Consider the following 23,360-nt stretch of genomic DNA (forward strand, 5'->3'; position numbering starts at 1 on the left):
AGGACAAAATAGCTGCAATCCCATCTCTCTTAACAGACGCCAAAAAGTTCTCCCAGAAGGTGTGTCCCTCACCGTGGAGCACACGACCCCGCAGGACCCAGTGATTTGAGCATTCCAGGAGAGACAAAGACTCTCTGGATTGAAGCTGCTGGGCCAGGTTCGCAGCCCTCTGTCTTCCTGGCCATCTCCCTCACAGAGATTCTCCCCTCGGCTGCCTTTGCAACGTGCTTCCTCAGTCCCACTGCCTCTGACAGGGAGGAGGGCCTCATGGACTTCTCTGTGGAAGGCCTGACCTTGGTTTGCTAACACGAAAGAGGAGACAGGAGAGTCAGGAAGCGTTTTAAGAAGAGCTTTGCTTCTTGGTGAAATGACTCTCTCTGGCTCCTCCAGACACACAGTGACAACATAAAATCCGTCCGCTTCACACATACAGAGACAGTGCCCCAGGAGTGTAGAGATGCTGCTGCTGCTGCTGCTAAGTCGCTTCAGTCGTGTCCGACTCTGTGTGACCCCAGAGACGGCAGCCCACCAGGCTCCCCCGTCCCTGGGATTCTCCAGGCAAGAATCCTGCAGTGGGTTGCCATTTCCTTCTCCAACGCATGAAAGTGAAAAGTGACAGTGAAGTCACTCAGTCGTGTCCGACTCCTAGCGACCTCATGGACTATAGCCCACCAGGCTCCTCCATCCATGGGATTTTCCAGACAAGAGTACTGGAGTGGGGTGCCAGTGCCTTCTCCGAGAGATGCTGCTGCTGCCGCCGTTTAAAGATTTCTCTCGCTTCTAATCGGAAGTTGTCTTCTGCTGTGAAAATACCTTGTGGATGAAAACTACAAAGCAGTGCAGTTTCTAACGGAAATCACTCATTTTAAAACCCTGATCTATCAGTACTGATTATAAATTAGCTACTGACTTCCCCTTGGCCTCACCAGTCTGTTCTCACGCCACTGAGCTCCCCTCCCAGCTTTGGTATCAGCGGTCCACTGACACAGCCAGTGACAGCGCGCACACACAGACATACACAGACTCACACGCATGCCACGGGCAAATGTGCCTTCTTGGAGCTTCATCAGCAGGTGGGGGGAAGACAGGGCGAGGGCATCTGGGAAAGGTTCCGCAGATACGTTCCGTGTTGCCTGGATCAAGTACTTTCAAAGTTCTTATTCTGCAACCTTTCCATCAGTCCAGACAAATACTGTTCAGAGATGGAAAGGGCAGAGGGACACAAACCAAAATCTCAAAGGAAATCCAGAAGTTTGGGAGGGGAGGAAATGTGTATGTATGGAGATATGGACAAGTCACAGGAAATAGCATCTGGCCATGCAGAAGTGCCAAATCTGACCCCACTGCAATCACCCGATCCATCACTTACAAGTGTCCTTTCTTTTTGGTCCACAAAGATCTGATAAAGATGGCATAGAAATTAATTTGAATTAAAGAAAGGGACAGTTCTGAATTAGAATCCCACTAAAGTATAGAGTATGTGAAACCATCATTTCGTAATCCAGGTCTTACTTAGATCAGTATTGTCAGATACTTTCCATACCAATGAACAAATACTGGGGGTCGCTAAACTCATTCTCTAACTTGGATGGGTGGAGGGTTTGCTAGTAAAGAAACTGAGGGTCAGACGTCCCACAGTTGAGCCTGGATCTGCTCCTCCGTCTAGAGTTTTAGGAGAAGGGAACATCACTGCTTGCTGAGGAGGACGGGAGTGGTCACAGTGACAGTCCTGGCATGTCTACAGCATGGGGCTACATGCCAGGCCAGGCGCTCCTGTAAGCACGGCACACAGAGCGATTCTCACTCCTCTAAACCATGCTATGAAACAGGACTCCTAGTGTCCTCATTTCATGGGTGAGGAAATGGGAGCGACAGGGCAGAGAAGTCACTCGCTTGGGGATTTGAATCCAGGCTGCTTCCAGACTTGTGCATCTCTGCCCACACTGTACTATCTGTCTCTTATACTACACACATTAACAACTGTGGACTGGATGCACGGCCTCCTAAAGGGGACATAATATGCAGAGCAGTCCAATACAGTTTAAAATGCACGTCCTGTTTTGTCTTAAAGTGAAGAGAATTTTTTCTAAATTAAACACACGAAAGATGGTATGGCTCTGAGAGGTCTGCAGCTGGTTGAATTTTCCATAAAAGGTGAAAAAGATGCTGCAGACCAAGAACAAAGAAAACTGAAGTTTTTATACTGGAAATCTAAAGGTAACATCAGGGCAGAATTATATCTGATGGGTTCTGTGAAAGCAATGTCTCCAGTGCTCAAGTAAGGAGGTGAGTTTCTCTGAGACAGTGTGACGCATGCTCTTCTAGAAACAGAAAATCGGGTTTCAAAACAATCTTCATTGTGCAAATTCCTAATTCGCTCTTTTTCTCAGAATTGTTTTTATGAGGTTTTATTTTTGCAGATTTATTTTCCTCTGTGTACATAGATAGATGCCCTTATCAGGTGATAACCTAGTTAACAGCCAGAACCATTCAGCATAATCCAGAAACACAAGACTAACAGGAAATGAGCACTTCTCCGAGATGATTCAGCAACAGCCCTTGACAAGTGACTGCAGCAACTTACCTTAGGCTTAAATGCAATGACTTTCAAAACCATCTCGACAGTGAACACCCCAGTGAAGACCATGTTCAGGATGTCCATGGCATCATTGAACATCTTGGACTGCTCGTAGTGCTGTGGATGGAGGCAGAGGCACAGTTCTCAGGGTCTGCTCCAGATTTCCAAAGGAGGCTCCCCAGCCCTCCAGTCCCCAGCAAGCATCCATCCCATACTTGGACATGGAGGTGACCTCCCCATCCAGCACCCTCTCCCAGTGATCCCACTGACCCTGCAAGGGCACACGGCTGACCCCCCACAAAGTGCAGGAAGCCTCCACAAAATGAGGGTGACTGAACAATGAAGGGAAAAGAAATCCATTTCCTCTGCTCAGGATAAAGGGAATCCACCCTTTCTCCCGACAGGGTTTATGTTCAGGGCCTTGACCCAGGTACAATGCAGAACACACCCACAGGTCTATGGACAGTGGTAGGATTCAGTTAGGTATACGTTTTATGCCATTTAGGCCTATGTTCAGTCAAAGTCAGTATTATCTTGACTGTATGCTTTTCCCTACATCAGCAGAGGATCCTTTTCATTCATAAAGAATTCTTCAATTTAAGGAAAGGGCCAGAAAATGTATCCTTGGCTGTCTTTAGAGCCATTTTCCAGACAACACTGGTTTGCTCAAATCCTTACAGTCAGTGGGAAACTGAAACTAGACGTTGGCCACTCTTGTCCTGGTGCAACAGCCATCAGGCAACGCGAGTGCTGGAAACTCTGTCAGTCCCGCTCTGTAATTCAACAGGGCCAGCTGACGGGAGCTGCAGCCCTTGCTCCCAGCATGAACAAGGAGAGGAGGTCACAGAGGTCAGACTCCACACTCCATGAACCAGAAAGTTTCCCACCGCCATGCTGAGAGCGACTTGAGGGTAAGAATGTCACTCTGAGACGGTCCCAGGGCAAAGTGCCTGACACAACTCATCCAGCATCAGCTCTGTCTCCCACTTTACCAACAAAGAAAGCCAGGCCTGGCGGATGTAAATAACATGCCCTGGATCACCCAGGGGCTGAGGAGTCAAGCCAGGACTGAATCCCCTGTCTTTTCAACTCCACGTTGACAGAGCTTGAGTCCTCACCCACTCCCTGGCCACAGGAGCCCACAGGAAAGGTTTACAGACTGGAAGCCCATGCTAAGGCTCCATAGACATGTCACTGATGGTCACAATGTACATACAATCAGTCTCTTATGCAAAAAAGTGCCTGTAAACTCCTGCCTTTGCAACTGCTAGCCAGAAAGACAGTCTGGCCAAACTGCAACCCAGACTCATCAGAAAAGCAAAGCCTTCCTCTTGTGAGGGGGCGGCATTCCACCCTCAGGATCTGGGGCGTGGGGCTGCGCTGAAGGCCCACATGTGATCCGCGTGGCTGTCTCCATTTTTACCTGCATGGCCAGGCAGAGTGTGTTGAGCATGATGAGGACAAACATCATGTATTCGAAAGGCGAGGAGTTCACCACGTACCAGAACTTGTACTGGTAGGGGTTTTTGGGGATGTATCTCCGCAGAGGACGTGCCTTCAAGGCATATTCAACACACTGACGCTGCAACGGCAGAAAAGAGCAACGGGGGTCCTGAGCACGTCTATGGAAGGAGGACACAGTTCTCGTCTGCCCTGAAAAGCCAGTGCACACCTACTGGGAAGGACCATGGATGACGGGAAACCGCCACAGCAACCCCCAAGGGTACCACTCAGCATCACTGACAATGGACCCCCAGACCTATCACCTCATCCGCTCCTCACAGCAGCCTTGGAGGGTAAGTGGAGCAGCCAGTGTGCTTTCATTTTACTTATTAAAAGACTGAGGTCCTGCAGTGCATTAAGCAGAGATGCAAGGCCTCGATCCCCATCTCTGTCTGCCATTCCTCAATGCTGGTGGAATTCTCCTGCCCAGGAAAAGAAGCCAAGTAATGAGAGGCAAGGAGATCCTCAAGAATCAGAGGGGCTGGGCTGATTCCCTGAGACTGGAGGTCCCTGGCTGCTCCAGGAGGGACCCACACAAGACATCACCCAGAAGGAGAGCGAGAGTGTTAACCCTGAGCATCTAGTGGTGAGTGAGCTGAGAGTCTGCTGAGAACTTTTGAGGCTCAGGAGCTCATTGAGTTCATCTCAGAACCCCAGGACATGGTCTGTGATGATAGCCAGGGCACTGCCCCAGGCACTCACGTGGGGGCCGAGATCAGTGCGCCACGTGCAGCCGGCATAGAGGAGCCTCTAGCCCTGAGAGCCTTCAGCTCAGCATCAGACCCTCCTGGCTCCTGGGCCCTCACTGACCCCTATTGTCGGCTCTGTCTCTGGATTCTGACTTCGGACAGGCTCCTCTCCATCCAAGGCCTGGCTCTGCTGTGACCTCACATACTGCCTTTTGGGACCCCTGATCGGAGCCTCTTTGGGACCTTGTGATGACCTAGTTTGAGCTCGGCTGCTGCTTGGGTCCTGCCCTGATGCTCTTCTTCCTTGGCGGTGGTCAGGAGGGTGAAGAGCTGGGCCAGGCCTCCCTCAGACTGTGGCTGATACAATCTGCAGGTGCACCCGACGAGACTAACATCTCCCTGCAAACCCAGCGGTCCTCGTGTTTCCCCTGGTGGGGATGCTGCAGCCTGAGACAGACGGTCTCACCACGCACAGCCACTTCCCCCCAGGAAGCCTGGGCTGGCATATGACCCTTGCTCACTATGTAATCATCAAACCGAGATGGCTATTGATAGAGGGCCTGGGGCAAACTCCGGAAACACTATCTCCATCTCACAGACTACTTTTCAGGGCTGAAAGTTAACTCGTTAATGTCCTCAATTTAAAAGAGATAAGGGAGCTAAGCCAGACAGGACTGGGGGCACACGCACAGTCACAGAGCAGGTTTAGGGAGAATACGACCAGTCCCAGTCTCCCAGCCCTCTCACATCATACAGCGAGCAGAGCCAAAGGCCCCCATGTCTGTGAGCTTGGTTAAAATGAGGTGCAGGGTCAAGGGAGAGTGGTGCCAGTGCAATCTTGGTCTCAAGGTTAAAGTTAGCAACTGTCCCTGTGCTGTGAGAGGGTACTTCCTTCCAAGTCAGTGGTTCTCAACCAGGGGACATTTGACAATGTCCGAAGATGTTTTTGGTTGTCACCAAAAACGGGCAGAATGGCGGGCGGTGCAGGTGCTACTGGAATCTAGTGGGTAGAGGCCAGCGATGCTTCTAAACCGTGCACAGGAAGCACAACGGAGAATTATCCAGCCTCCAGCATCAATAGACCCAAGGCTGAGAAAATTCAAGGCTATGCCCTGCCAGGGACTGTGCGAGTATCAGGGGATGCTCTCTGTCCCCAGGCCACACCACCCTGCATGACGCTGAGCTGTCACAGGTAGGTCACGACCACACCAGGCGGCCAAGGTATTCTGGCTTCTCACACACATGTGGGGGTAAATTTAAAAATTACCTCCTCATCTGTCTCTGGGAAACTAACTCTCAATCCTGATGACTCAGATTGGCTGAGAGTATGCTCTGAGCAGGGTCTGAGCCCCAGGGGCAGAGAGCAGGTGGGCACCCTGCTCTGCATGTGGGGAAAGCCATCAAAAGAGCAATCAGTCCTCTTTAGCTCAAGGGACGGAAGCCCAAACAGTGTGTGACTTTAACCTGATTTTTGTCCAGCTCACAGTTCTTATACTCTTTCTCTCCCTGCTCCTGAAACGTGACGATGACGAAGCCCACGAAGATGTTCATCATGAAGAACGCGACAATGATGATGTAGATGATGAAAAAGATGGAGATCTCCACGCGGTAGTTGTAGACGGGGCCCACATTCTCTCCATTCGAGTCGATGGCTTTGTACAGCAACCTGGAGAGCAGAGGACCAGTCAGCACCAGCCCCATTGCCTTCTGAGTGCCTCTGGGGGCACTGACAGCGGGAGCCCTCACTAGGAGCCCACCCCAAGTCCCCTGGATACACAGTGGTCCCCCAGGAAGCCTCCTGAGCATCAGGCCAGGCAGCCCAGCACCTGGGGGAGGAGGGAGCACCTGGGATGTATTTGTGGACTGATTGCTCTGAGAACCAAGAAACATGTACAAGTATTGAATAATGCTCCTTTCTAGGCACAGACAGAAGAGAGGAAGGACATCACATGCAAGTCTTTGGTGGAACTAAAGGCTATAAACACAAGAGCACGAGTTAGCAGCCAGGGCAATTCCAAAGAACTACAAGAGGTTCCCCAAACTGAAACAGGCACTAAGGGGAATACGTGCCAAGTAGAACTCTGAGCAGGAGGAGGGGAAATTATTGCAGCAGCCTCCAATTCAGTTCACGCCCGTCCCCACGCAGATGCAGCCTCTCTGAGCACTAACTGCATGCTGCCCTGTGCCAGATGCTTGCGCATCCATCTGGAAAGGTGGACATACTGCAGTCCTGTCTTACAGAAGCTCAGGGAGGGGTCTCAGTGTCCAAGGTCAAGGTCAAGGTCCTGGGGGGGCAGAGTCAGAGTGGAGCCCATCTGCCCTGAGCCCCAAGCTCATTCATTTTCCTGCCATCAGATTTGCTAAAGTGCCATGTTTAAAATCTGAGGCCACAGCCAGTGCCTCTAAGATTGCAGGCTCTCACCCCATGCTCCCCTCCCCCTAGGGCCAAGCTCCACCCAACTGTCCTTTCACTGTGCAGGCACTCCACACATCCAGGGTCCTGCCAGCCTATCCACCCTGCATAGCTCCTCTGGGCATGACAGCTTGACATGCAGAACACCATCAATGTATGTACATTCTGGTTGCAGGAGCTTGGGTGCCATCAGAGAGCAGAGAACAAGAAAGGTGTAAGACACTCTTCTTTGGTATTCTACTTCCTAACCTTTTTCTTACGCCACCCGTCAGAACCCAAGTCACTCCTCGGGGCCCTGAACTGCATGTCACTGATGCACCAGGCCTCTCCTGCCTGGCTTGGCTGAGGACACTGACTAGATGCGGGCCTTGAAAGAGGGAACCATGTCTAGACAGCTCCGTTTCTTCCACAGGGCTTAATACAGTGTGCTGCAGAGAGCTAATATCAAGAGCACACTTCATGAATGACCGAGTTGAGTGCATCAATGAAAGACATGACACCCTGGTGCGTATATAGGACTCGGAGTGAACGAACAAGCAGTCTGGGACACTATCAAGGGCCTCTTTAGGAGAGCGTAATGGTTTTACTGATGGGGCAACACAGGGGCTGGCCTGAAAAATGCCTCTGGGGACTCCCCATTCCCATCCAGGGATGCCCCCCTCACCCCATCCCAGCTTGTCAAATCTGAGAGTCCTGGCAGCTGCCCACAGAGGTGAATCATTCACCAAGTCAGACAGAAGGGCCCTGTGTATCAGGAAGTGACTGCTAAGTGGCCCAAAGTTACAAAGTCAGAGAAGAGGCCTGCAAAGCTGGAGAAAAGCAACAGGACTCGCTCCCGGAGAGACGGCTTAGCCCAGGGTGCCTGCAAAGCAGCAGGGGCGTCCCTAGGAGACACACGGTCCTGGTACTCACGCGGGCCAGCCCTCAAACGTGGAGACCGTGAACAGAGCCATCATAGCCGAGAGGACGTTGTCAAAGTTGAAATCGCTGTTTTGCCAGATCCTCTCACGGACCACAGGACTATCAACATCCCCATCCTTGTAGAGGATGAAGAGCCCCCTAGACAGGAAAAGAGGTGGGGTCACCCAAGCTGGATGTGGAATGGGTTGACACCCCAATCCCTCCCCAACCCCGGGCACCATCACGCTCGGTCCACAGCCAGGCCACAGATCTGAGCACAGCACAGGCTGCCCTTCTCCATATCCTGGCCTGTGTTCAGTCCACTCCACGGTTCAAATAACTAGTTAAACGAGTATTCTCCAGAGCGACCAAGCAGACACCTAGCACGTGCCTAATCACAAATGAGAACTACTGAACAAGAACCATCCCTCCTACAATGGGCTCCAAGGGTGCAATGAAGAACCAAGAGCTTTGGCCGTGCAGAATTCCACAGCTCTGGGAAACCAGCCCAGGCATCCTCTTATCTCTTAGTTTTAATCGAATTCCTTTTCTGATATTAACAATATTCCCAGTTTTCTTTCCAAAACAATTCTGTAATTGCTGGCACACAGTATTTCTCATACAATTTCACTTCTGGAAGGGTTCCAGCATCTTTGTTCCACAGACGAGGAGGCCGACATAGTGAGGGACGGGAAGGCTTCTGTGCCATCACCTCCGTGGGCGACCCGCCCCCCAACCCACGGTGTGAACAGGGGCCCCCGAAGCCCACAGCCACAGCCACACGGCAGTCAGATAACTCTCTGAGAGCACCGACCGCTGAAAAGAAGTGCCCAGTGAGCACCCAGGGCAGGCAGCCCAGCCGTGGCCGGCGACATCTCAGGACAGGGACACAAGAACGTCTACGCTAAGGTCTCAGCACTTCAGGCTGTGGTTCCGTGTCTGCCTTCAGAGTCACGTGGATGAGCTGGGGCAAGAGGAATGAGTATTTACCACCTGCTCTCTCCTGTCACCATTACTGTGAATGAAAATGAGCCCAAAATGCAGGTGAGGGGAGCATGTGGGGAGAAGCAGCCTGGGACCTAAGTCAGCAGAGGGGGCCGGATCCTGGACTCCAGCAGGTTGAGCTCTGAGTTCTGGTTTGCGGAAAAACTTGGATACGTGGCTGTAGGGAAAGCTAATTGTTATTTTAGGTTTTAGTGCCCACCGTTCAGTTTACTGATTCTACACCAAACATCAAAAGTCATCAGTCCGTTCACTCTCTTTTTTACAATATAAGGGATCCTTGCTTCTTTTCTTAAAACCAAAAAAAATTTTTTTTATTTATTTGGCTGCACCAGTTCTTAGCTGCAGCATGTAGGATCTAGTTCGCTGATCAGGGAATGAACCTGAGCCCGAGCCTCCTGCATCAGGGGTGCGGAGTCTTAGCACTGGGGAAGGTGGGGGACTTCCCATGTGTCTATTCTTTAGGGGTGATCAAAAGCTTCAGAACTGGCCTGAGGTGTCGCTCGTACCACAATAGAGTTGCATGAAATGCCACTGAACTGTGCAGTTTGAAGAGGTAAATTTTATGCTCTGTGAACTTCACCTCAAAACCAACTCCTCCATCTTTCCAGCTACGAGCTGAGCTCTCAGGACTCTTGTCCTCTACCACAAAACCCTCAGAGACACTAAATATAAACAAATCCTCGAAGCTCTCTATCTGTTCTTCCGAATTCCCCACTCCCACGTTCAGGACAGGCTTCCTGGGTGGCTCAGTGATAAAGAATCTGCCAATGCAAGAGACACGAGTTCAACCCCTGGTTTGGGAAGGAAATGACAACCGACTCCAGTATTCTTGCCTGGAGAATCCCCTGGACAGAGGAGCCTGGCAGGCTACAGTCCCTGGGATCATGAAGAGCCTGACACGACCTAGCGACTAAACAGCAACAACGTTCAGGACACTCACCTGCATTCTTCAGGGTTACTTTTGGCTTCGTCTGTGCAGCGATAGAACTTTCCCTGGACACAAAACAGACAGGCAGTCAAACTCTGGTTCCCCCTGAAGAGATGGGCTCGGCTCCGTGCTCAAGGGCCCTGCCCTGTACCTTGAAGAGCTGGACCCCGATGCAGGCGAACATGAACTGGAGGAGCGTGGTGACGATCATGATGTTGCCAATCGTCCGGATGGCCACAAAGACACACTGGACCACGTGCTGGGGAGAAGCGGCGGGGAGCGGACAGGGGGCCGTTACTTGCCTGTGCTATTTTAGCCACAGGGTGAACTAATATCAGCCAAGATTTTCTATGATTATGTGCATTTTTCTATGAGTTTCCTACTTGACAGTCCTCTATGCCTTGTCGTGCAGGTAGTGATCTATGGCGAGTTCCCCTCAGTGCATCGTGTCCATTGGGGAGGGACGCCCTGTAAGCAGCCGCTCCTTGGTTTCCTTCAAAGCAGTGAGCTTAGGGTAGAAGAGGAGCCATGGGGCACAGCAGTGCCTGGCACATAAGCCCTTCTTATGCACCCCATAAGATGACTTGGGAAAATTTTGACCCTCTGGCCTTTTGTACAAACTCCCTAAGAACAGAGCTAAAGACTGAACTATACCCAAAGGAATACTATTAATAATGAAAAAAGTAATAAAGTATGACAGTAGTCAGATAAAGAAAAATATTTTAAATTAACAAAAATTTTAAAATAGCAATTTTTAAAATGCTACCAGCGCTTGGGAGAGGTAGCCTCATTGACTAGAAATGTTCTTTTCTAATCCAAAACCCACTTGAAAAATCCATCAGGCCTCAGCCCAGCTCCGGTCCAGAAAAGTCAGTGATGATAGCTAACCCTGACCAAAGCTAGCCCAGCCTGGGGAGGAATCCAAACCTTAAGTCCTTTCGCTCTGTTGATGGCCCTGAGTGGCCTCAGGACCCTTAGCACCCTCAGAATCTTCACAACAGAGATGGCACTGGATCTAATGGGAAGAGCAGAAGAAAGAAAGAAAGCAGAGTGTATCACAGTCAGTAAAACGCTGCGAGATGATTTCACTGCAGTGAGATGATGGTGGGACCCCGTGGAGCACAGCCAATCTCTCCCCACAGCCCTACAGGAGGACGGGTCTCCTCCTTCCCATCCATACTCCACCACAGTCCTGGATCAGAACTCACGGAGCCCTGAGAGTCACCCAGCTGATGCAGCAGAGATGCGACTCTGGGTGCGCCTGGTTCTTCCCACCTGATGTCTACTGGAGGTGTGACCTAGCCGGGTTGTGCTGGTTTGGTTTTCTAAGTTCGGAGGCCCTGCTGTGCGGCTCTGATGCTGGGCTTCCCTGGCCTTCAAGGAGGCTGCTGCTGGGTGGGAGAGATGGGCAACTGCAAGCCAATGTGCAGGAGTGCCAACAGAGGGAAGGCAGCCGGGGGAGCATGCCTTGGTGGCGCTCTGGGAAGGCGCCCTGGAGGTGATAGCCAGGTGAGTACCTAGGGGTGATGGGGTTACCTAGACAAACGGGGAAGGGGCTCCAGCCAAGGGGGGCAGCACCTACGCAGGCCCTAGTAGGGAGGCTGCGGCTGGTGGAGAATGGCAGGTGGCTGAGTGTGGCTGCAGCACGAGCTCTCAGCAGGCAGTGGGTGGGGGCGGAGAGCCAGGCACAGCCGGGAGCCCCCAGAAGCTGCAAAGATACTCGTGAGAATGTCTGTCTAGGCTACAGCTATATGGCTCCCCACACTGAGCACAGAAGGGAGGTGAGGGAGAGGGTTAGCACAGGGCAGCTTCGGCAGGGGTCCTCATCTTCTGAAGGGGACAGGACCTCTTATACACCTTTAGTTCAGAGGCCGTGTGCACACAGGGCTCTTCTACGGAGGAACTGGTGGTCAGCACCCAAGCAGAAGTGCTTCGAAGTCTGCAGGAAAGCAAGGCCACTCCTAGACGCTCCCACTGGAGCCTCTACCCCATGCCCCCAGGTCCGGCAAGCTGAGGCTATTCCCCACTAGAAATCACTCAACGCCATGGAAAGGCCCTGAGGCTCTAACTTGCAGCTTTGCCCTTCCCAGATAAAAATTTTAGAGACTGGAAGAAAAGGGTAATAGCAACTGATTTATCCTGGAGAGGAAAGCAGCCTTTGATCCTCGAGCTGGAAGGGCTAAAGAGGCTACCTCGTACTACCCTTCCTGTTCAGAAGTGGAATGGAGATCTCAGGAAAGGAGGCCCCCCAGGACCTGAAGGACCCATGGAGAACCCAGGCTAGAGCCCAGCTGCCCTCCCTCCTAGTTCAGACTTCCTTCACCCTCTTTTGAAAACAAAACAAAAAAATCAGAGAATAGTGAGCACAGCCCAGCAAATGGCATAAACAGAAAAACAGAAGCACAAGGAAGCACGCGTTGTCACAGTGCTTTCTGGTATGGGCACAAATTAAGCTTTCCAGTTAACTGAACGCCACCTTTAATGGGATGCCTAGGCTTTATAAAAGTGTTAGTCACTCAGTTGTGTCTGACTCTGTGCCACCCCACGGACTGTAGCCCTCCAGGATCCTCTGTCCATGAAATTCTCCAGGCAAGAATACTGGAGTGGGTTGCCATTCCCTTCTCCAGGGGATCTTCCTGACCTAGGGACTTAAACTGGGTCTCCTGTATTGCAGGCAGATTCTTTACCATCTGAGTCACCAGGGAAGCCCCTCACATAGACCTGCCTGCCCAACAGTCCTGTGTACACACACACACACACACAGAATACTTACTGGATCCCAAATGACACCAACGACACCCCAACGACCAGCATATCCAGTAAGTTGAAGTAGTTCCTGCAGAAAGCGCCTTTGTGGAGGAAAGCGCCAAAGGTCATCATCTGTGAGAAGAATCATAAGTGATTTAGTGTTTCTTTCTCTTTGTTTTTCTCTCCAGGGGAAAAGAAACCTGGGCTCTTTACAAAATCTTGAGCAAAGTATGACTTTATGAACAAGTGTGGGTTAGGAAGCCAGAAACGCAAAGCAACAGGGCAGAGTAACTAAATGCTTTGTTCAAAAATGAAAAAAGGGCAGTTGATTCCCAACACATTTTAAAAGAACACACCAATTGGGACTTCATTATGGCGATGACAAATTTCAAATATGATTATATCATTGGCACGTCCATAGGCTGTGCCTCGGGTGGTCCATGTGACCACGCTTCTCAGGATGCAATCGCTGCCCAGACAACCTGGCTTCCCCATAAAACTCTGGTTCCAGCCCCTCTGAGGTGCCAGCACAGCCCATGTTGCTCCAACTCAGGCTTCTCAGTGGGGCTAGAAGTGCCTGAGCCCTGGCCTCACACACACTGTTGACAAAGAAACTGGCTTCATTTCCCCAGGCCCCATACTGCTCTTAACAGTCCCAAGTGATCTGTCCTTTTCCAAGGGCTCCTGTAAGTCCAGCCACTCTGGCACATGCCAAGTGGGGCTCAGAAGCTGCCACGCGTACCTCACCGGCTCTCTAAGCCATGCCCCAAGTGCCCGGAGCCCACACTGCAGGCGCCCACTGAGCTTCCTAAGTAATGAGCTTAGTGAGGAAATGCCCCAGAGAAAAAACTGAAAAACACATGAGTTACTGCTTATTTTTTTAAAAAGATGGGGGAATTTTCAGAGAAGTACAGGAGAGGAAGAGCTGGGAGTTCATCATACTAGACCACATGTTACTGCCAATAATCAATCCTCTTTGACCCACAAACTACAACAAAAAGCCCACTTCAAAGGTAACCCAGTAACCAAACAGCCTTTCAAACGTTCCCCAGGCTATCAGGAACCACCCTTTCAATGTCAGCTGCTTCTCAGAGATTCTCCATTTTCGGAATCCCTCTTGTTTTAGCTTATTTTCCACTCTCTAAGATTTCTTCAAAATGAGGATTGATTTGGAAGATTTAAGTCACTGAGGCAAATACACAAAAAGTGAAAAGAAGTAATTGTGGGGTTTTTTTTCTTTTAAATAAACCTGTATCTCTTTGCCCTGAAGCCCAAGGGTACCTACACTTCATTGAGCAACTTAAAAATGTGGAAAGGAAAATAAAACCTCAATTAACCAGGCTAACAGGGTAAGGATGACATTTCCAAATTCAGTCTGAGGAGATGGCAAATTACCAAAAAAAGAAAACCTGGGATGGAGCACAGGCCAGGTGGGCACTGTTGCACCCCACACCCTGTGCCTTCTGCTGCAATGCCCGTCACCATGGAGACGGTGGTAGAATCTGCTCACCGATCCAGGCAGCATCTCACTTCGGACCACATTCAACCACATTTACTGACCTGATGGCAGGAAAATGAACTCAAACATCTAAGATTTTTAACAAAGGTTTAAACAGAGGTTGGTTGGTCAGTATTGTGCTAATATTTTCATTAGCCAAAGAAAAAAAGAGAAGGACAGAAAGTAACTAAATACTCTATTGCCTGGAATGTTAACTGAGGTTTTATTTTACAGAAGATTTTGTAAAGAGCCCAAGTTCCACAGTAGGCTACATGAAAATACTTTTTTTTTTGTTCTGAGATGGACACAAAAAAACCCTAACAAGTTTTAAAGAAACTTGTGGTTACAAGTCCCCATTTCCCTGAGGGTCTCCCCACCAGGAGATGCTGCAGGCCACACTGTCCCAGGACTTCAAGGATGCATGCCCCTGGGCAAGTCTGAGGTTCTGGGATGTCTGCTGTGGGTCTCCAGACTTCTGAGTCCAAAGAAATGGAGGATGGGCTCACCCAAGGTGGCCTTCAAAACCAGGACGCAAATCACATGCAGCAATGGCAACTGGCAGCTCATGCATGGGCAGTACATTCTGGGCACCCTGTCCAGAGGGTGCTCTTTTTGTTTGTGTAAATGTAAGCCCATCCATTAAAACAGATATATCTTAACACAGAGAGACCCATGTTATCTTGCAAATCTTGTTGCAAGAAAATAGTGTGTTACTATTTCCGGGCACTGAAAACATAATGCAGTCAAAGAAACAAGAGAGGCGTTTCCTCTGTACGAGGAAGGCGTTTCCTCTGACTTCGAGGTCAGGAAGGGTGGAAGAAAGTTCACACACAGCACTGGATCTGTTGTCAGTTGACAAATTTCAGAGGATATTAAAAAAAGGAGCAAAATATAATTCCCAATCACTATTAGGAAGCCAAAGTAGCTCCCACATGCATTCAAAGGTTTTTTGAAGAAACAGCAACAAAAGGTTGAATGGTTACAGGAAAAAAATCCTTTGGTTTAAAAAAAAAAAAGTGGAGGTTGATCACAGAGGACAAAAACTGAAAATAGCCAAAAGCACGTCACGTGTCTTGGCCGTGTGTCACACACAGGAGCAGGCCCCTGAAACACACTCCTGTGATACCTGTTACCTTTAAAACGATCTCAAATGCAAAAGTACCAGTGAAGACATAATCTGCATAACCTAGCATCTGGAAGGTAAACAAAGAATTGCCAGCGTTATTGCTACTGCTGCGTTAGTGTATGCAAGGATCCATGAAAAAGCTGTTACCTTCAACAGGATTTCAACAGTAAAGATGGCTGTGAACGCATAGTCAAAGTAACCCAGTATCTGCAAGGCACAACACGTGGAGATGAGAAAATGGCATCCGGGCAACTCCCGACAGCCACACACTCACATGCACTCAGAGACCCGTCATCCCGGGAGGAGCCTGTCACCCTGGAGGGAAGTGCAGAGATGCTCCAAGGGCCCCACTCGGTCCATCAAAGAGCTCTGGGCCCACTTACCTCCTGTGACCGCTCCTGCTGACTCCCCTCCCAGCCCCGTGTTCTGGGCAGCAGAGGCTCACTTAGGAAAGTGTTCTATTAATAACCTTTGTTCATCGGCACACGATGCTGATAAGATACTTGTGGTGTCAGATTAATTAGTCTCACACACATTTCAGATCCTTAACTGCCCTTTTGGTAGAATGAAATACGCTGCCCTCCTGCTGAGCTTCCAATTGGAGGGAAAATGTAAACAATGCTATAAGTGGTATCAAAGGGGGTCATGTGTCCCCTCTAATTCCCACCCATTCAGTCAGGGAGCCAACACCTTCCTCCACTGACATGCCAGGCTTGGATAAATCTGCAAGGAAGAGTTTCACTGAGCCTCTTCCGCCCGCCCGCTGCTCTGTGTCTAACACTGCACTCTCTCTCTCAAGGCAGGTTTTCTTCTTGCTGGGCCCATTTTATCAGCACTCCCCAAAATACCAACTTTCTAGCCGCTGCAGTCCTGTATCCCTGCTTCTCCACAGATCTGTGGGGGCAGGAGGGAGGGGAGGCAGACAGCAGCAGGCCTCAACTAAGGATGCTCACAGGAAGTCCTCAGCCATGAACAGGGCAGCTGGCACCCTCCAGTGGAACCGGGCACCTTGGCTGCCTATCTTCACGACAACTGGGCTGTACGGTTTGGGGGAACCAAAGAGACCAACGCTGGAAGGTAACCCATGGAGCCCACCCAGGGCGACTCCATTCATTTCCCAGATGCGGATGCTGAGAACAGAGGCAGCTGCTCAGGCCAGGCGGCCAGTCTCTGCATCGCTGGCATGAGGCCAGGCCTTTGAGGTGCTGGTCGAGAGCCCTGGGCCCTGCTGTGTGCATGTGGGACCCACCCCAAGGGAGTCCTCACTGCTATGAGACTAAGATGAGAACCTCTGCTTCAAAGGCCAGCTGTCCTTCCCAAAGTTCTCTCTTCAGACAGCATTATTCATTTTCCGAACTGCTTCCATTTGGAGATTTATAAATTTTGCTGGAACACTTCTTGTGTAACTGTGTTTCTGGCCAGCCAATTAAAGGTCTTTCGCAGGACACCACGGAAGCCGCCCACAAGGAGCCCTGTCCCTCACCGTTATCCCCTCCAAGGTCGCAGCAGGTCTCTGTGTGTGTTGAAAGCAGGTGGGGAGCCAAGAAACACACAGCTGCTGGCAAGCCAACAACCCGGCCTGGTACCGAGGGCCAAGGCTCTCAGCCTCAGGTTGTTCTCTGCTCACCCTGCCTACTTTTTCTTTTTCACTAATAACTCAGCTAAGGGTAAAAAAAAAAAAAAAACCTGCTGCTAGATCTCGGTTATATGATGTATCTGAGGCAGTCAAACTCACAGACAGAAAGCAGAAGGGTGGTTGTTAGGGCTGGGGCAGGTGGACATGGACATAAAGTTCCCCATGTAAGGTGAGTAAGCTCTGGAGGTCTGCTATCCAACATGGTACTCAGAGCTAAGGATATGTCTCGTATCCTTAAGAATTTAAGGAAAATCTCATGCTAACTGTTCTGACCACAGTCAAATAAAAACTGCAATATTTTTAAAAGCAAGACATACATTCATGTGAACATCTATTTTAAAAGAACAGTAACATTTCTTGGAAAAAGCAGCAGGGAAATAAACCCACGGGGAAGTTAATTACAGGAAAACTTAGAACATGAGGCCCGCAGGTAAACAAACTCTTGGTCAATCTGTGCTCTAGGACCATTTGTGACCCAGTCCGTCACACAATGGTACTTTTTCCCGAAACAGCTTTTCCCCTCTGTGTCTCATCTTTATGATGGAACTGATGACACCCTGTTGTGCTTTATTCCACCTGACCATTTAGATAGAGACCTCAGGAATCTTAACAAAAGCTGTAACCCCTGGGTACCGGTTGAGACAGGCTCAGGGCTCCATCTTTACATCACCCAACCATGCTTTGAAGGGAAGATTTTTTCATCTTCATATCAGGATGCCCATTATCTCATCAGTCTCATAGACTGGGTTTGCCAGGCTTCAAACCCAAAGCACGGGAAATGGAAAGACAGCACAGGGCTCGGTTGTCACAACTGAAATCATGGGGCACTGAGCTGGTGACTTGTCTAAATCCACAAATCTCAAAAATCTCTTGTACAGAAAGAGGTACCACAAGGGCAAGGCAGCAACCCCTGACAGCCTCGCACACTTGTGGGCCTGCCTTCCCGGGCAGCTTTCTGGGAGATCAGCTGAAATTGTGCTACAGCATTGAGACCTGGCAGTCGACAGGCTACCTTCTTGTGAAGCTGTCTTGCCTCTGGATTGTTCTCAGTGCTGACGGCTGACCTGCTGAGGCTGAACTGCTCAGGCAGGAACTGACTTAGGTACCAGTCTCTGCCCAACACAGATGCTAGGCAAGGGAGTCAGCCCTGAACTTTGAAAACTGATTAATAATCGAAGATGAAACTGTCTATTCTCTTTGTAAAGCCACCTCCTGCCCCAAACTAACCTCGACGTCATTCTTCTCCACTGAATGCCTCAGGTCCCCATCTGTCATCTCCCTGACTTGTATTTCTCATCAGTAACAGTAGCTGTGTGAATGTGAGTCCATATAAGATAAGTCTTCCTGCCAACCCCAAATAAGAGACCCCTGGGCATGTGACACACCAGGTTTCGATTTTCTCTCTGCTGGATGCTGCTACCAGCAGGAAACCTCAAAACAGGTGTGCACATGCATTTGACCAGGGAGGGGAAAAGAGGAATCAAAATGCTGGCAGCAATGCAGAGACACAGGGCTCCCAAATACACTGTTACTGCAGAGTCTCTGAAATGAGGTGTAAAATATATGATTCAATAAAAGTTTGTGCCCATAAAAAAAAATCTCTCTGGCACTGACAAATCTGCAGCATAAAATGCCCTCAGGGGAAGGAGGGGCCCACATGAGATTTGACCCTCGCGGCCCCTGCAGGCCCTGCCTGGACACCAGCCTCTGCCTGCGAGTCCAGTGCTGACTGAGGGGGGGCCCCACCCTGCCACCCTCGCAGGGGGCTTACAGTGTTCCGGAAGGAGTGGCTGCGGATGGGGTCCTCAGCGGCGAGGGCGGCGCTGCTTAGCATGATGAAGACAAGGATGAGGTTGGTGAAGATGTGGTGGTTGATGAGCTTGTGGCAGCCCACACGGATCCTGCAGGAAGAGCCACCGCATGGATGAACCCTGGAAGGGCCCGAGCCCACCGGCCAGTGCTCTCAGCATGCTGGCGCCACTCTGCGGTGATGGACCAGGCAGAGGACCGCTGTCCCTGTGCCACCCAAGCCCCCACCCAGCAAACTGGAACCACCGGACCATTCTTTCCCTGAAACCCTGAGGGTTCTGTGTGGACAAGTCCCACAGACCATTCACTGCGTCCTGAAAAGCGGGAACACCGCCCTTCAAAAGGTGAAGAAACTGAGGCTTCAGCTTGTGAAAGAACTTTCTTTAGGTGACCCAGCTATGGGAATTCCCTGGCAGTCCAGTGGTTAGGACTCTGCGTTCTCACTGCCAAAGGCCAGGGTTTGATCCCTGGTCAGAGAGCTAAACTCCCAGAAGCCCCATGGTATTGCCACCCGCAAGTCCCCAAAAAGGTGACTCAGCTAGTGGGGGACTAGGGCACATCTCCAATCCAGGTCTGATGGTGACACTTCCCCACTGTAACATGAAGCCCAGCAGCTCCCTTTTCCTGCCTTGGAACAGAGACCGAGGTCAGAGTTCATCGCAGCCACTCACACAGAACAGGGGTGACCCCAGCAGTCAGGCTGGCTGCATCCTGACCTGACCTCGGGGAGCGAGACTGGGTGCACTCTCCTGCTGTGTGGACATCCTGTCAGAAGTGCTATTCTGGGGGCAGCTGACCCACAACAAGTGCTTCTGAGAAAGTCAAGTGGAAGTCACATCACCATATAAGAATCTCACAAGGGTCTTCCTGCACCCAGTGTGGCAGAGCCATCTCAGGCTCCTCCAGTCCCATGAAACAAGGAGGGCAGCACGTGCCCAGCACTCCAGCCCTGACTCTCACAACAGCGCCACAGGCCGTCAGAGCGTTTCCCGATGCCCCTGACAACATCCCAGGGACTTAGTGTAGTCAGTGCCTGACTTCCGTTAACTTCAGTATTTGACTTCAGAACTTCACTGTTGGTTTTTTTTGTCTATAGAATACATGCAGGTTTTCCTTTGAAAAGTTTTTTCCACTTTAAAAACCAGAAGTCAACTTTATATGAAGGTGATGTCTTGTTTCATTTTTTCCCCCTGGGGCTGCTGAATGCCTTACTGTGGTCCCTGGAGGGCCGGCAAGCTGTCAGCAGCTGGGGAAAGCCTGACAGTGCTGTGAGGGCAAGAAGTGCTTAAAACTTTGGGGGCAAATGGAATTCATTCCTCCCATATAAGCAGACACAGTGAGGGATCAGTGAGGAGGCTGAATAACTTTTTAAAAGAGATACGCAAACTCTCAACAACGATGAGCTATAAAAACTACCATCCAGGGACTTCCCTGGAGGTCCAGTGATTAAGACTACGCCTCCCAGTGCAGGGGATGCAGGTTCGATTCCTGGTCAGGGAGGTAAGAACCCACATGCCTCAAGGCCAAAAAGTCAAAACTTAAGACAGAAGCAATATTGCAACAAATTTAAAAAAGATTTTTTTTAATGGCCCATAAAAAACAAAAATAGATTACTATCTAACCTTCAACTCCATAAGAACTGTACCCGCCTTGCTTCTCCCTGTGTCTCCCTGGTGCTTGAGAATTTACGGATTTCTCCTCTGACAGCCCAGAACTGCTTCTGCAATTCCAGCAACCTTTCCAGGAGCCATCTCTTCCTCCTGGCATTTCACTCTGTCCCAGATGATTTAAAACCTAGAAACCAGCTAGTAAATACACATCTCCCTCTTACAGTACTTGTGAGTAATTACCAGGTTCCTGGCAAGCACTGGATCATTTTAACAGGAGAAATGCTATTTTAAGCAGGCTATCATGGAGCTGAACTGAATAGCTACCACTTATATCACTGAGCAATACTGGTATATTGCTATCAAGCTCAATAGGGAAAAGTAATCAGCTACACTGGGCCTCTGAGTGAAGATGTTCAGGAAGTTGGTCAAAACCCTCATCTCCCACAGCATCTTAGCAAAAGACTTCCTTACGAAGAAAGGGTCCTTTGGGTGGAAAACGCTTCACAGGTGACAATCCACAGAATACCAGAGCTGCAGGACTGCAGCACTGCTGTCCCAGCACGAGGGTGTGTGGGAGAGGGGTCTGGAACAGCACTTCTCCCAAGACCTGGTCACCCCCCCCTATACCCCTGTCCAGGCACAGAAAGGCCAGGAAGAGATGAAGAGAGGGCAAAGGCAAGGCTTGAACAGGACAGGTCAGGGGGAACGGGGCGCCTCAACGCTCAAGCACAGAAAGGGGCTGTGAACCATCTTCCCTTGCACTGCCCGCCCCCGGCCACTCTCAAGCACTGTGCAGGATCCTGGGGGAGATGGGGCAGTCACGTGACTAGAAAGGGGATATTTACGGGTTGGTCTTGCTGAGAATGAAGAAAGCGCTCCCTTCCGGGATGGGGGCGATTTTCTCTTTCATGTTCAACTCAGAGATTCTGCGAGGACGGGGGCCAGCAGGAACCTCGGGTTCATCCTCTTCCTCCTCCTCTTCCTCTTCACCTACTTTAAAGGAGATACTTTTTTTTATAGGCATGAAACAAGGATTGCATTTGGGTTTGAACGCTCATTTTCAATTTCGCATGAAAATGTGGCTTAAACTTTAACAATGTGTATCAGCTTACACAGGGCTTCCCAGGTGGCTCAGACAGTAAAGAATCTGTCTGCAATGCAGGAGACCCATGTTCGATCCCCGGATTGGGAAGAATCCCCGGGAGGAGGGAATGACAACCCACTCCACTATTCCTTCCTGGAAAATTCCATGGACACAGGATCCTGGTGGGCTACATTAATCAAAACCTTCTAAACATGAACTGACAGTGCGTGGGTTGGGGCTGAGAAGCGTTCTCATCTGGTGAGTGTGTGCCTTTGTGGGAATGAGGCCCCCAGCAGTTTAAGATCTGAGCACTAGGTGACGGTGCCAGCCCCCCAGCACCTGGCTGCTTCCCCAGCAACCTCCACACGCAGCTTCAGCCTGATAAACTGTGCAGGGCTTCAAGTCACACACTGGCAGTCTCCCAGGCTCCCTGACTCCACAGGACCTCCCTCCAGCAGCCCGTCAAGTCGCCAGTAAAGGTGAAAGTGTCCTGTGAGTGCTGGCCACTGGCTGCATCCTAGAGAGATGCCCAGTGCAGGCTGCATGTGCCCTGCTCCACATCCATGTTCTCTCCCCACCACCTGGTGTCTGGGTTCCCTAAGCCGCCCGAGAAAAACCAGAGTTAACCAGCCCACAAGGGGACCGAACCCCTGGCCTCGGCAGCCCTGCGCGTGCCCAGCTGGGCTGGCCACAGACCCAGGCACTGATCAGTGTGAGGGCAAAGCCATCACTCATGAGCTGAGAGCCCATCTCTGGTGTCCACGGCATACCTGGCACATCGCAGGGTGGGTAGGGGTCCTTGTCCTCGTCCTCTTCTCTGTAGTCGTCGATGGTAACCTGGGAGGACAGAGAGGTCTTGGGAGGAAGGGAGACTCTGACTTAACTGGACTCGAGAAGGGCAGTTAAAGACCCAACCCTGCCATTCAGCATGGGGTAGGGGTGTGATCTCCAAAGTGGGTGCTGTGTGAGTGTGTCAGGAGAGCAGGTACCCCCAGATGAGGCCCGTGCTTCAGAGAGAAAGCCTGAGGGCAGATGAGGTGCAAACTGGCATCACCCCTCCCCAGCCATGGCCAGCCAGCACCACCCAGCACTGATGCACATGCTACGTGAGAACCACCTCACAATTCCTGCCTCCTCGCCAGACTGCGAGCCCTACGTGAGCGCGGATCTCACTGCTCTTGGTCATTCCTGATCCCTGGTATCTGACACACCGTCGCCACTGAGAAAGGACTTACTGACTCAGTGAATAAATCAACAAATTCAGGAAAAATCCACAGCTGACACAGTGCCTAAGTGTTCACAGTAGGGCCCTGAGTGCCCAAACCCTCTGATTCTGAGACAACCCTGCCCCGCCCCGCCCCCAGGGACAGACATCTATTAGCATCTTTGATTTTAATCCCCACCTATAGGGACACTGGTCAGGTGTGACCACATCATTCCAATCAAGAAAAAATAAGGTGTCAGACCAGTTAAATATGTATCACAGCAGCTCTCTGTTTGAAATACTGCTAACAACCAGTTAAGTGCCCCACTTCATGCAGACCCTCCTGGAAAGCCAGCATCTGTGATGGCGTGCCACGCTTTCACTCTAAAATAGCACACACAACACTGTCATGGTATAAAGGTGATACATTTATGGTGATATCAACAGAATTATTTGAAAACAAAGCGGAAAATGTAACATATACCTTGTTGTCACTGTTGGCTATCTGGTTCACTTCTGGTTTGTTGTTCTTTTTATTTTCCAGACTTTCTTTTCTACAGAGAAGAGAACAGAAGGAACCAAGTAACCATCCTGTTTTGTATAAAAGAAGCTCATCAGGATTTTGAATC

The 23,360-nt window shown here is 50.4% G+C and overlaps 1 protein-coding gene across 3 annotated transcripts in view; it reads right to left on the reverse strand.

Moving 5' to 3' along the window:
- The window catches only part of CACNA1D (calcium voltage-gated channel subunit alpha1 D), a 348,007-nt gene that overhangs the window by 53,443 nt on the left and 271,204 nt on the right, over positions 1 to 23,360 (reverse strand). For all 3 annotated transcript variants that reach the window (XM_068982168.1, XM_068982170.1, XM_068982169.1), the window contains 13 exons: positions 23,216 to 23,285; positions 22,298 to 22,364; positions 21,289 to 21,436; positions 18,796 to 18,925; positions 15,536 to 15,595; positions 12,790 to 12,896; positions 10,944 to 11,031; positions 10,168 to 10,275; positions 10,029 to 10,081; positions 8,096 to 8,242; positions 6,235 to 6,436; positions 4,002 to 4,160; positions 2,585 to 2,695 (listed from right to left, as the gene is read on the reverse strand). In XM_068982168.1, coding sequence (XP_068838269.1) covers positions 2,585 to 2,695; positions 4,002 to 4,160; positions 6,235 to 6,436; positions 8,096 to 8,242; positions 10,029 to 10,081; positions 10,168 to 10,275; positions 10,944 to 11,031; positions 12,790 to 12,896; positions 15,536 to 15,595; positions 18,796 to 18,925; positions 21,289 to 21,436; positions 22,298 to 22,364; positions 23,216 to 23,285 — 1,450 coding nt within the window. The remainder of the gene's footprint in view (positions 1 to 2,584; positions 2,696 to 4,001; positions 4,161 to 6,234; positions 6,437 to 8,095; positions 8,243 to 10,028; positions 10,082 to 10,167; positions 10,276 to 10,943; positions 11,032 to 12,789; positions 12,897 to 15,535; positions 15,596 to 18,795; positions 18,926 to 21,288; positions 21,437 to 22,297; positions 22,365 to 23,215; positions 23,286 to 23,360) is intronic.

The sequence above is a fragment of the Capricornis sumatraensis genome, chromosome 10 (assembly GCF_032405125.1).
Source record: "Capricornis sumatraensis isolate serow.1 chromosome 10, serow.2, whole genome shotgun sequence".
Lineage (NCBI taxonomy): Eukaryota > Metazoa > Chordata > Mammalia > Artiodactyla > Bovidae > Capricornis > Capricornis sumatraensis.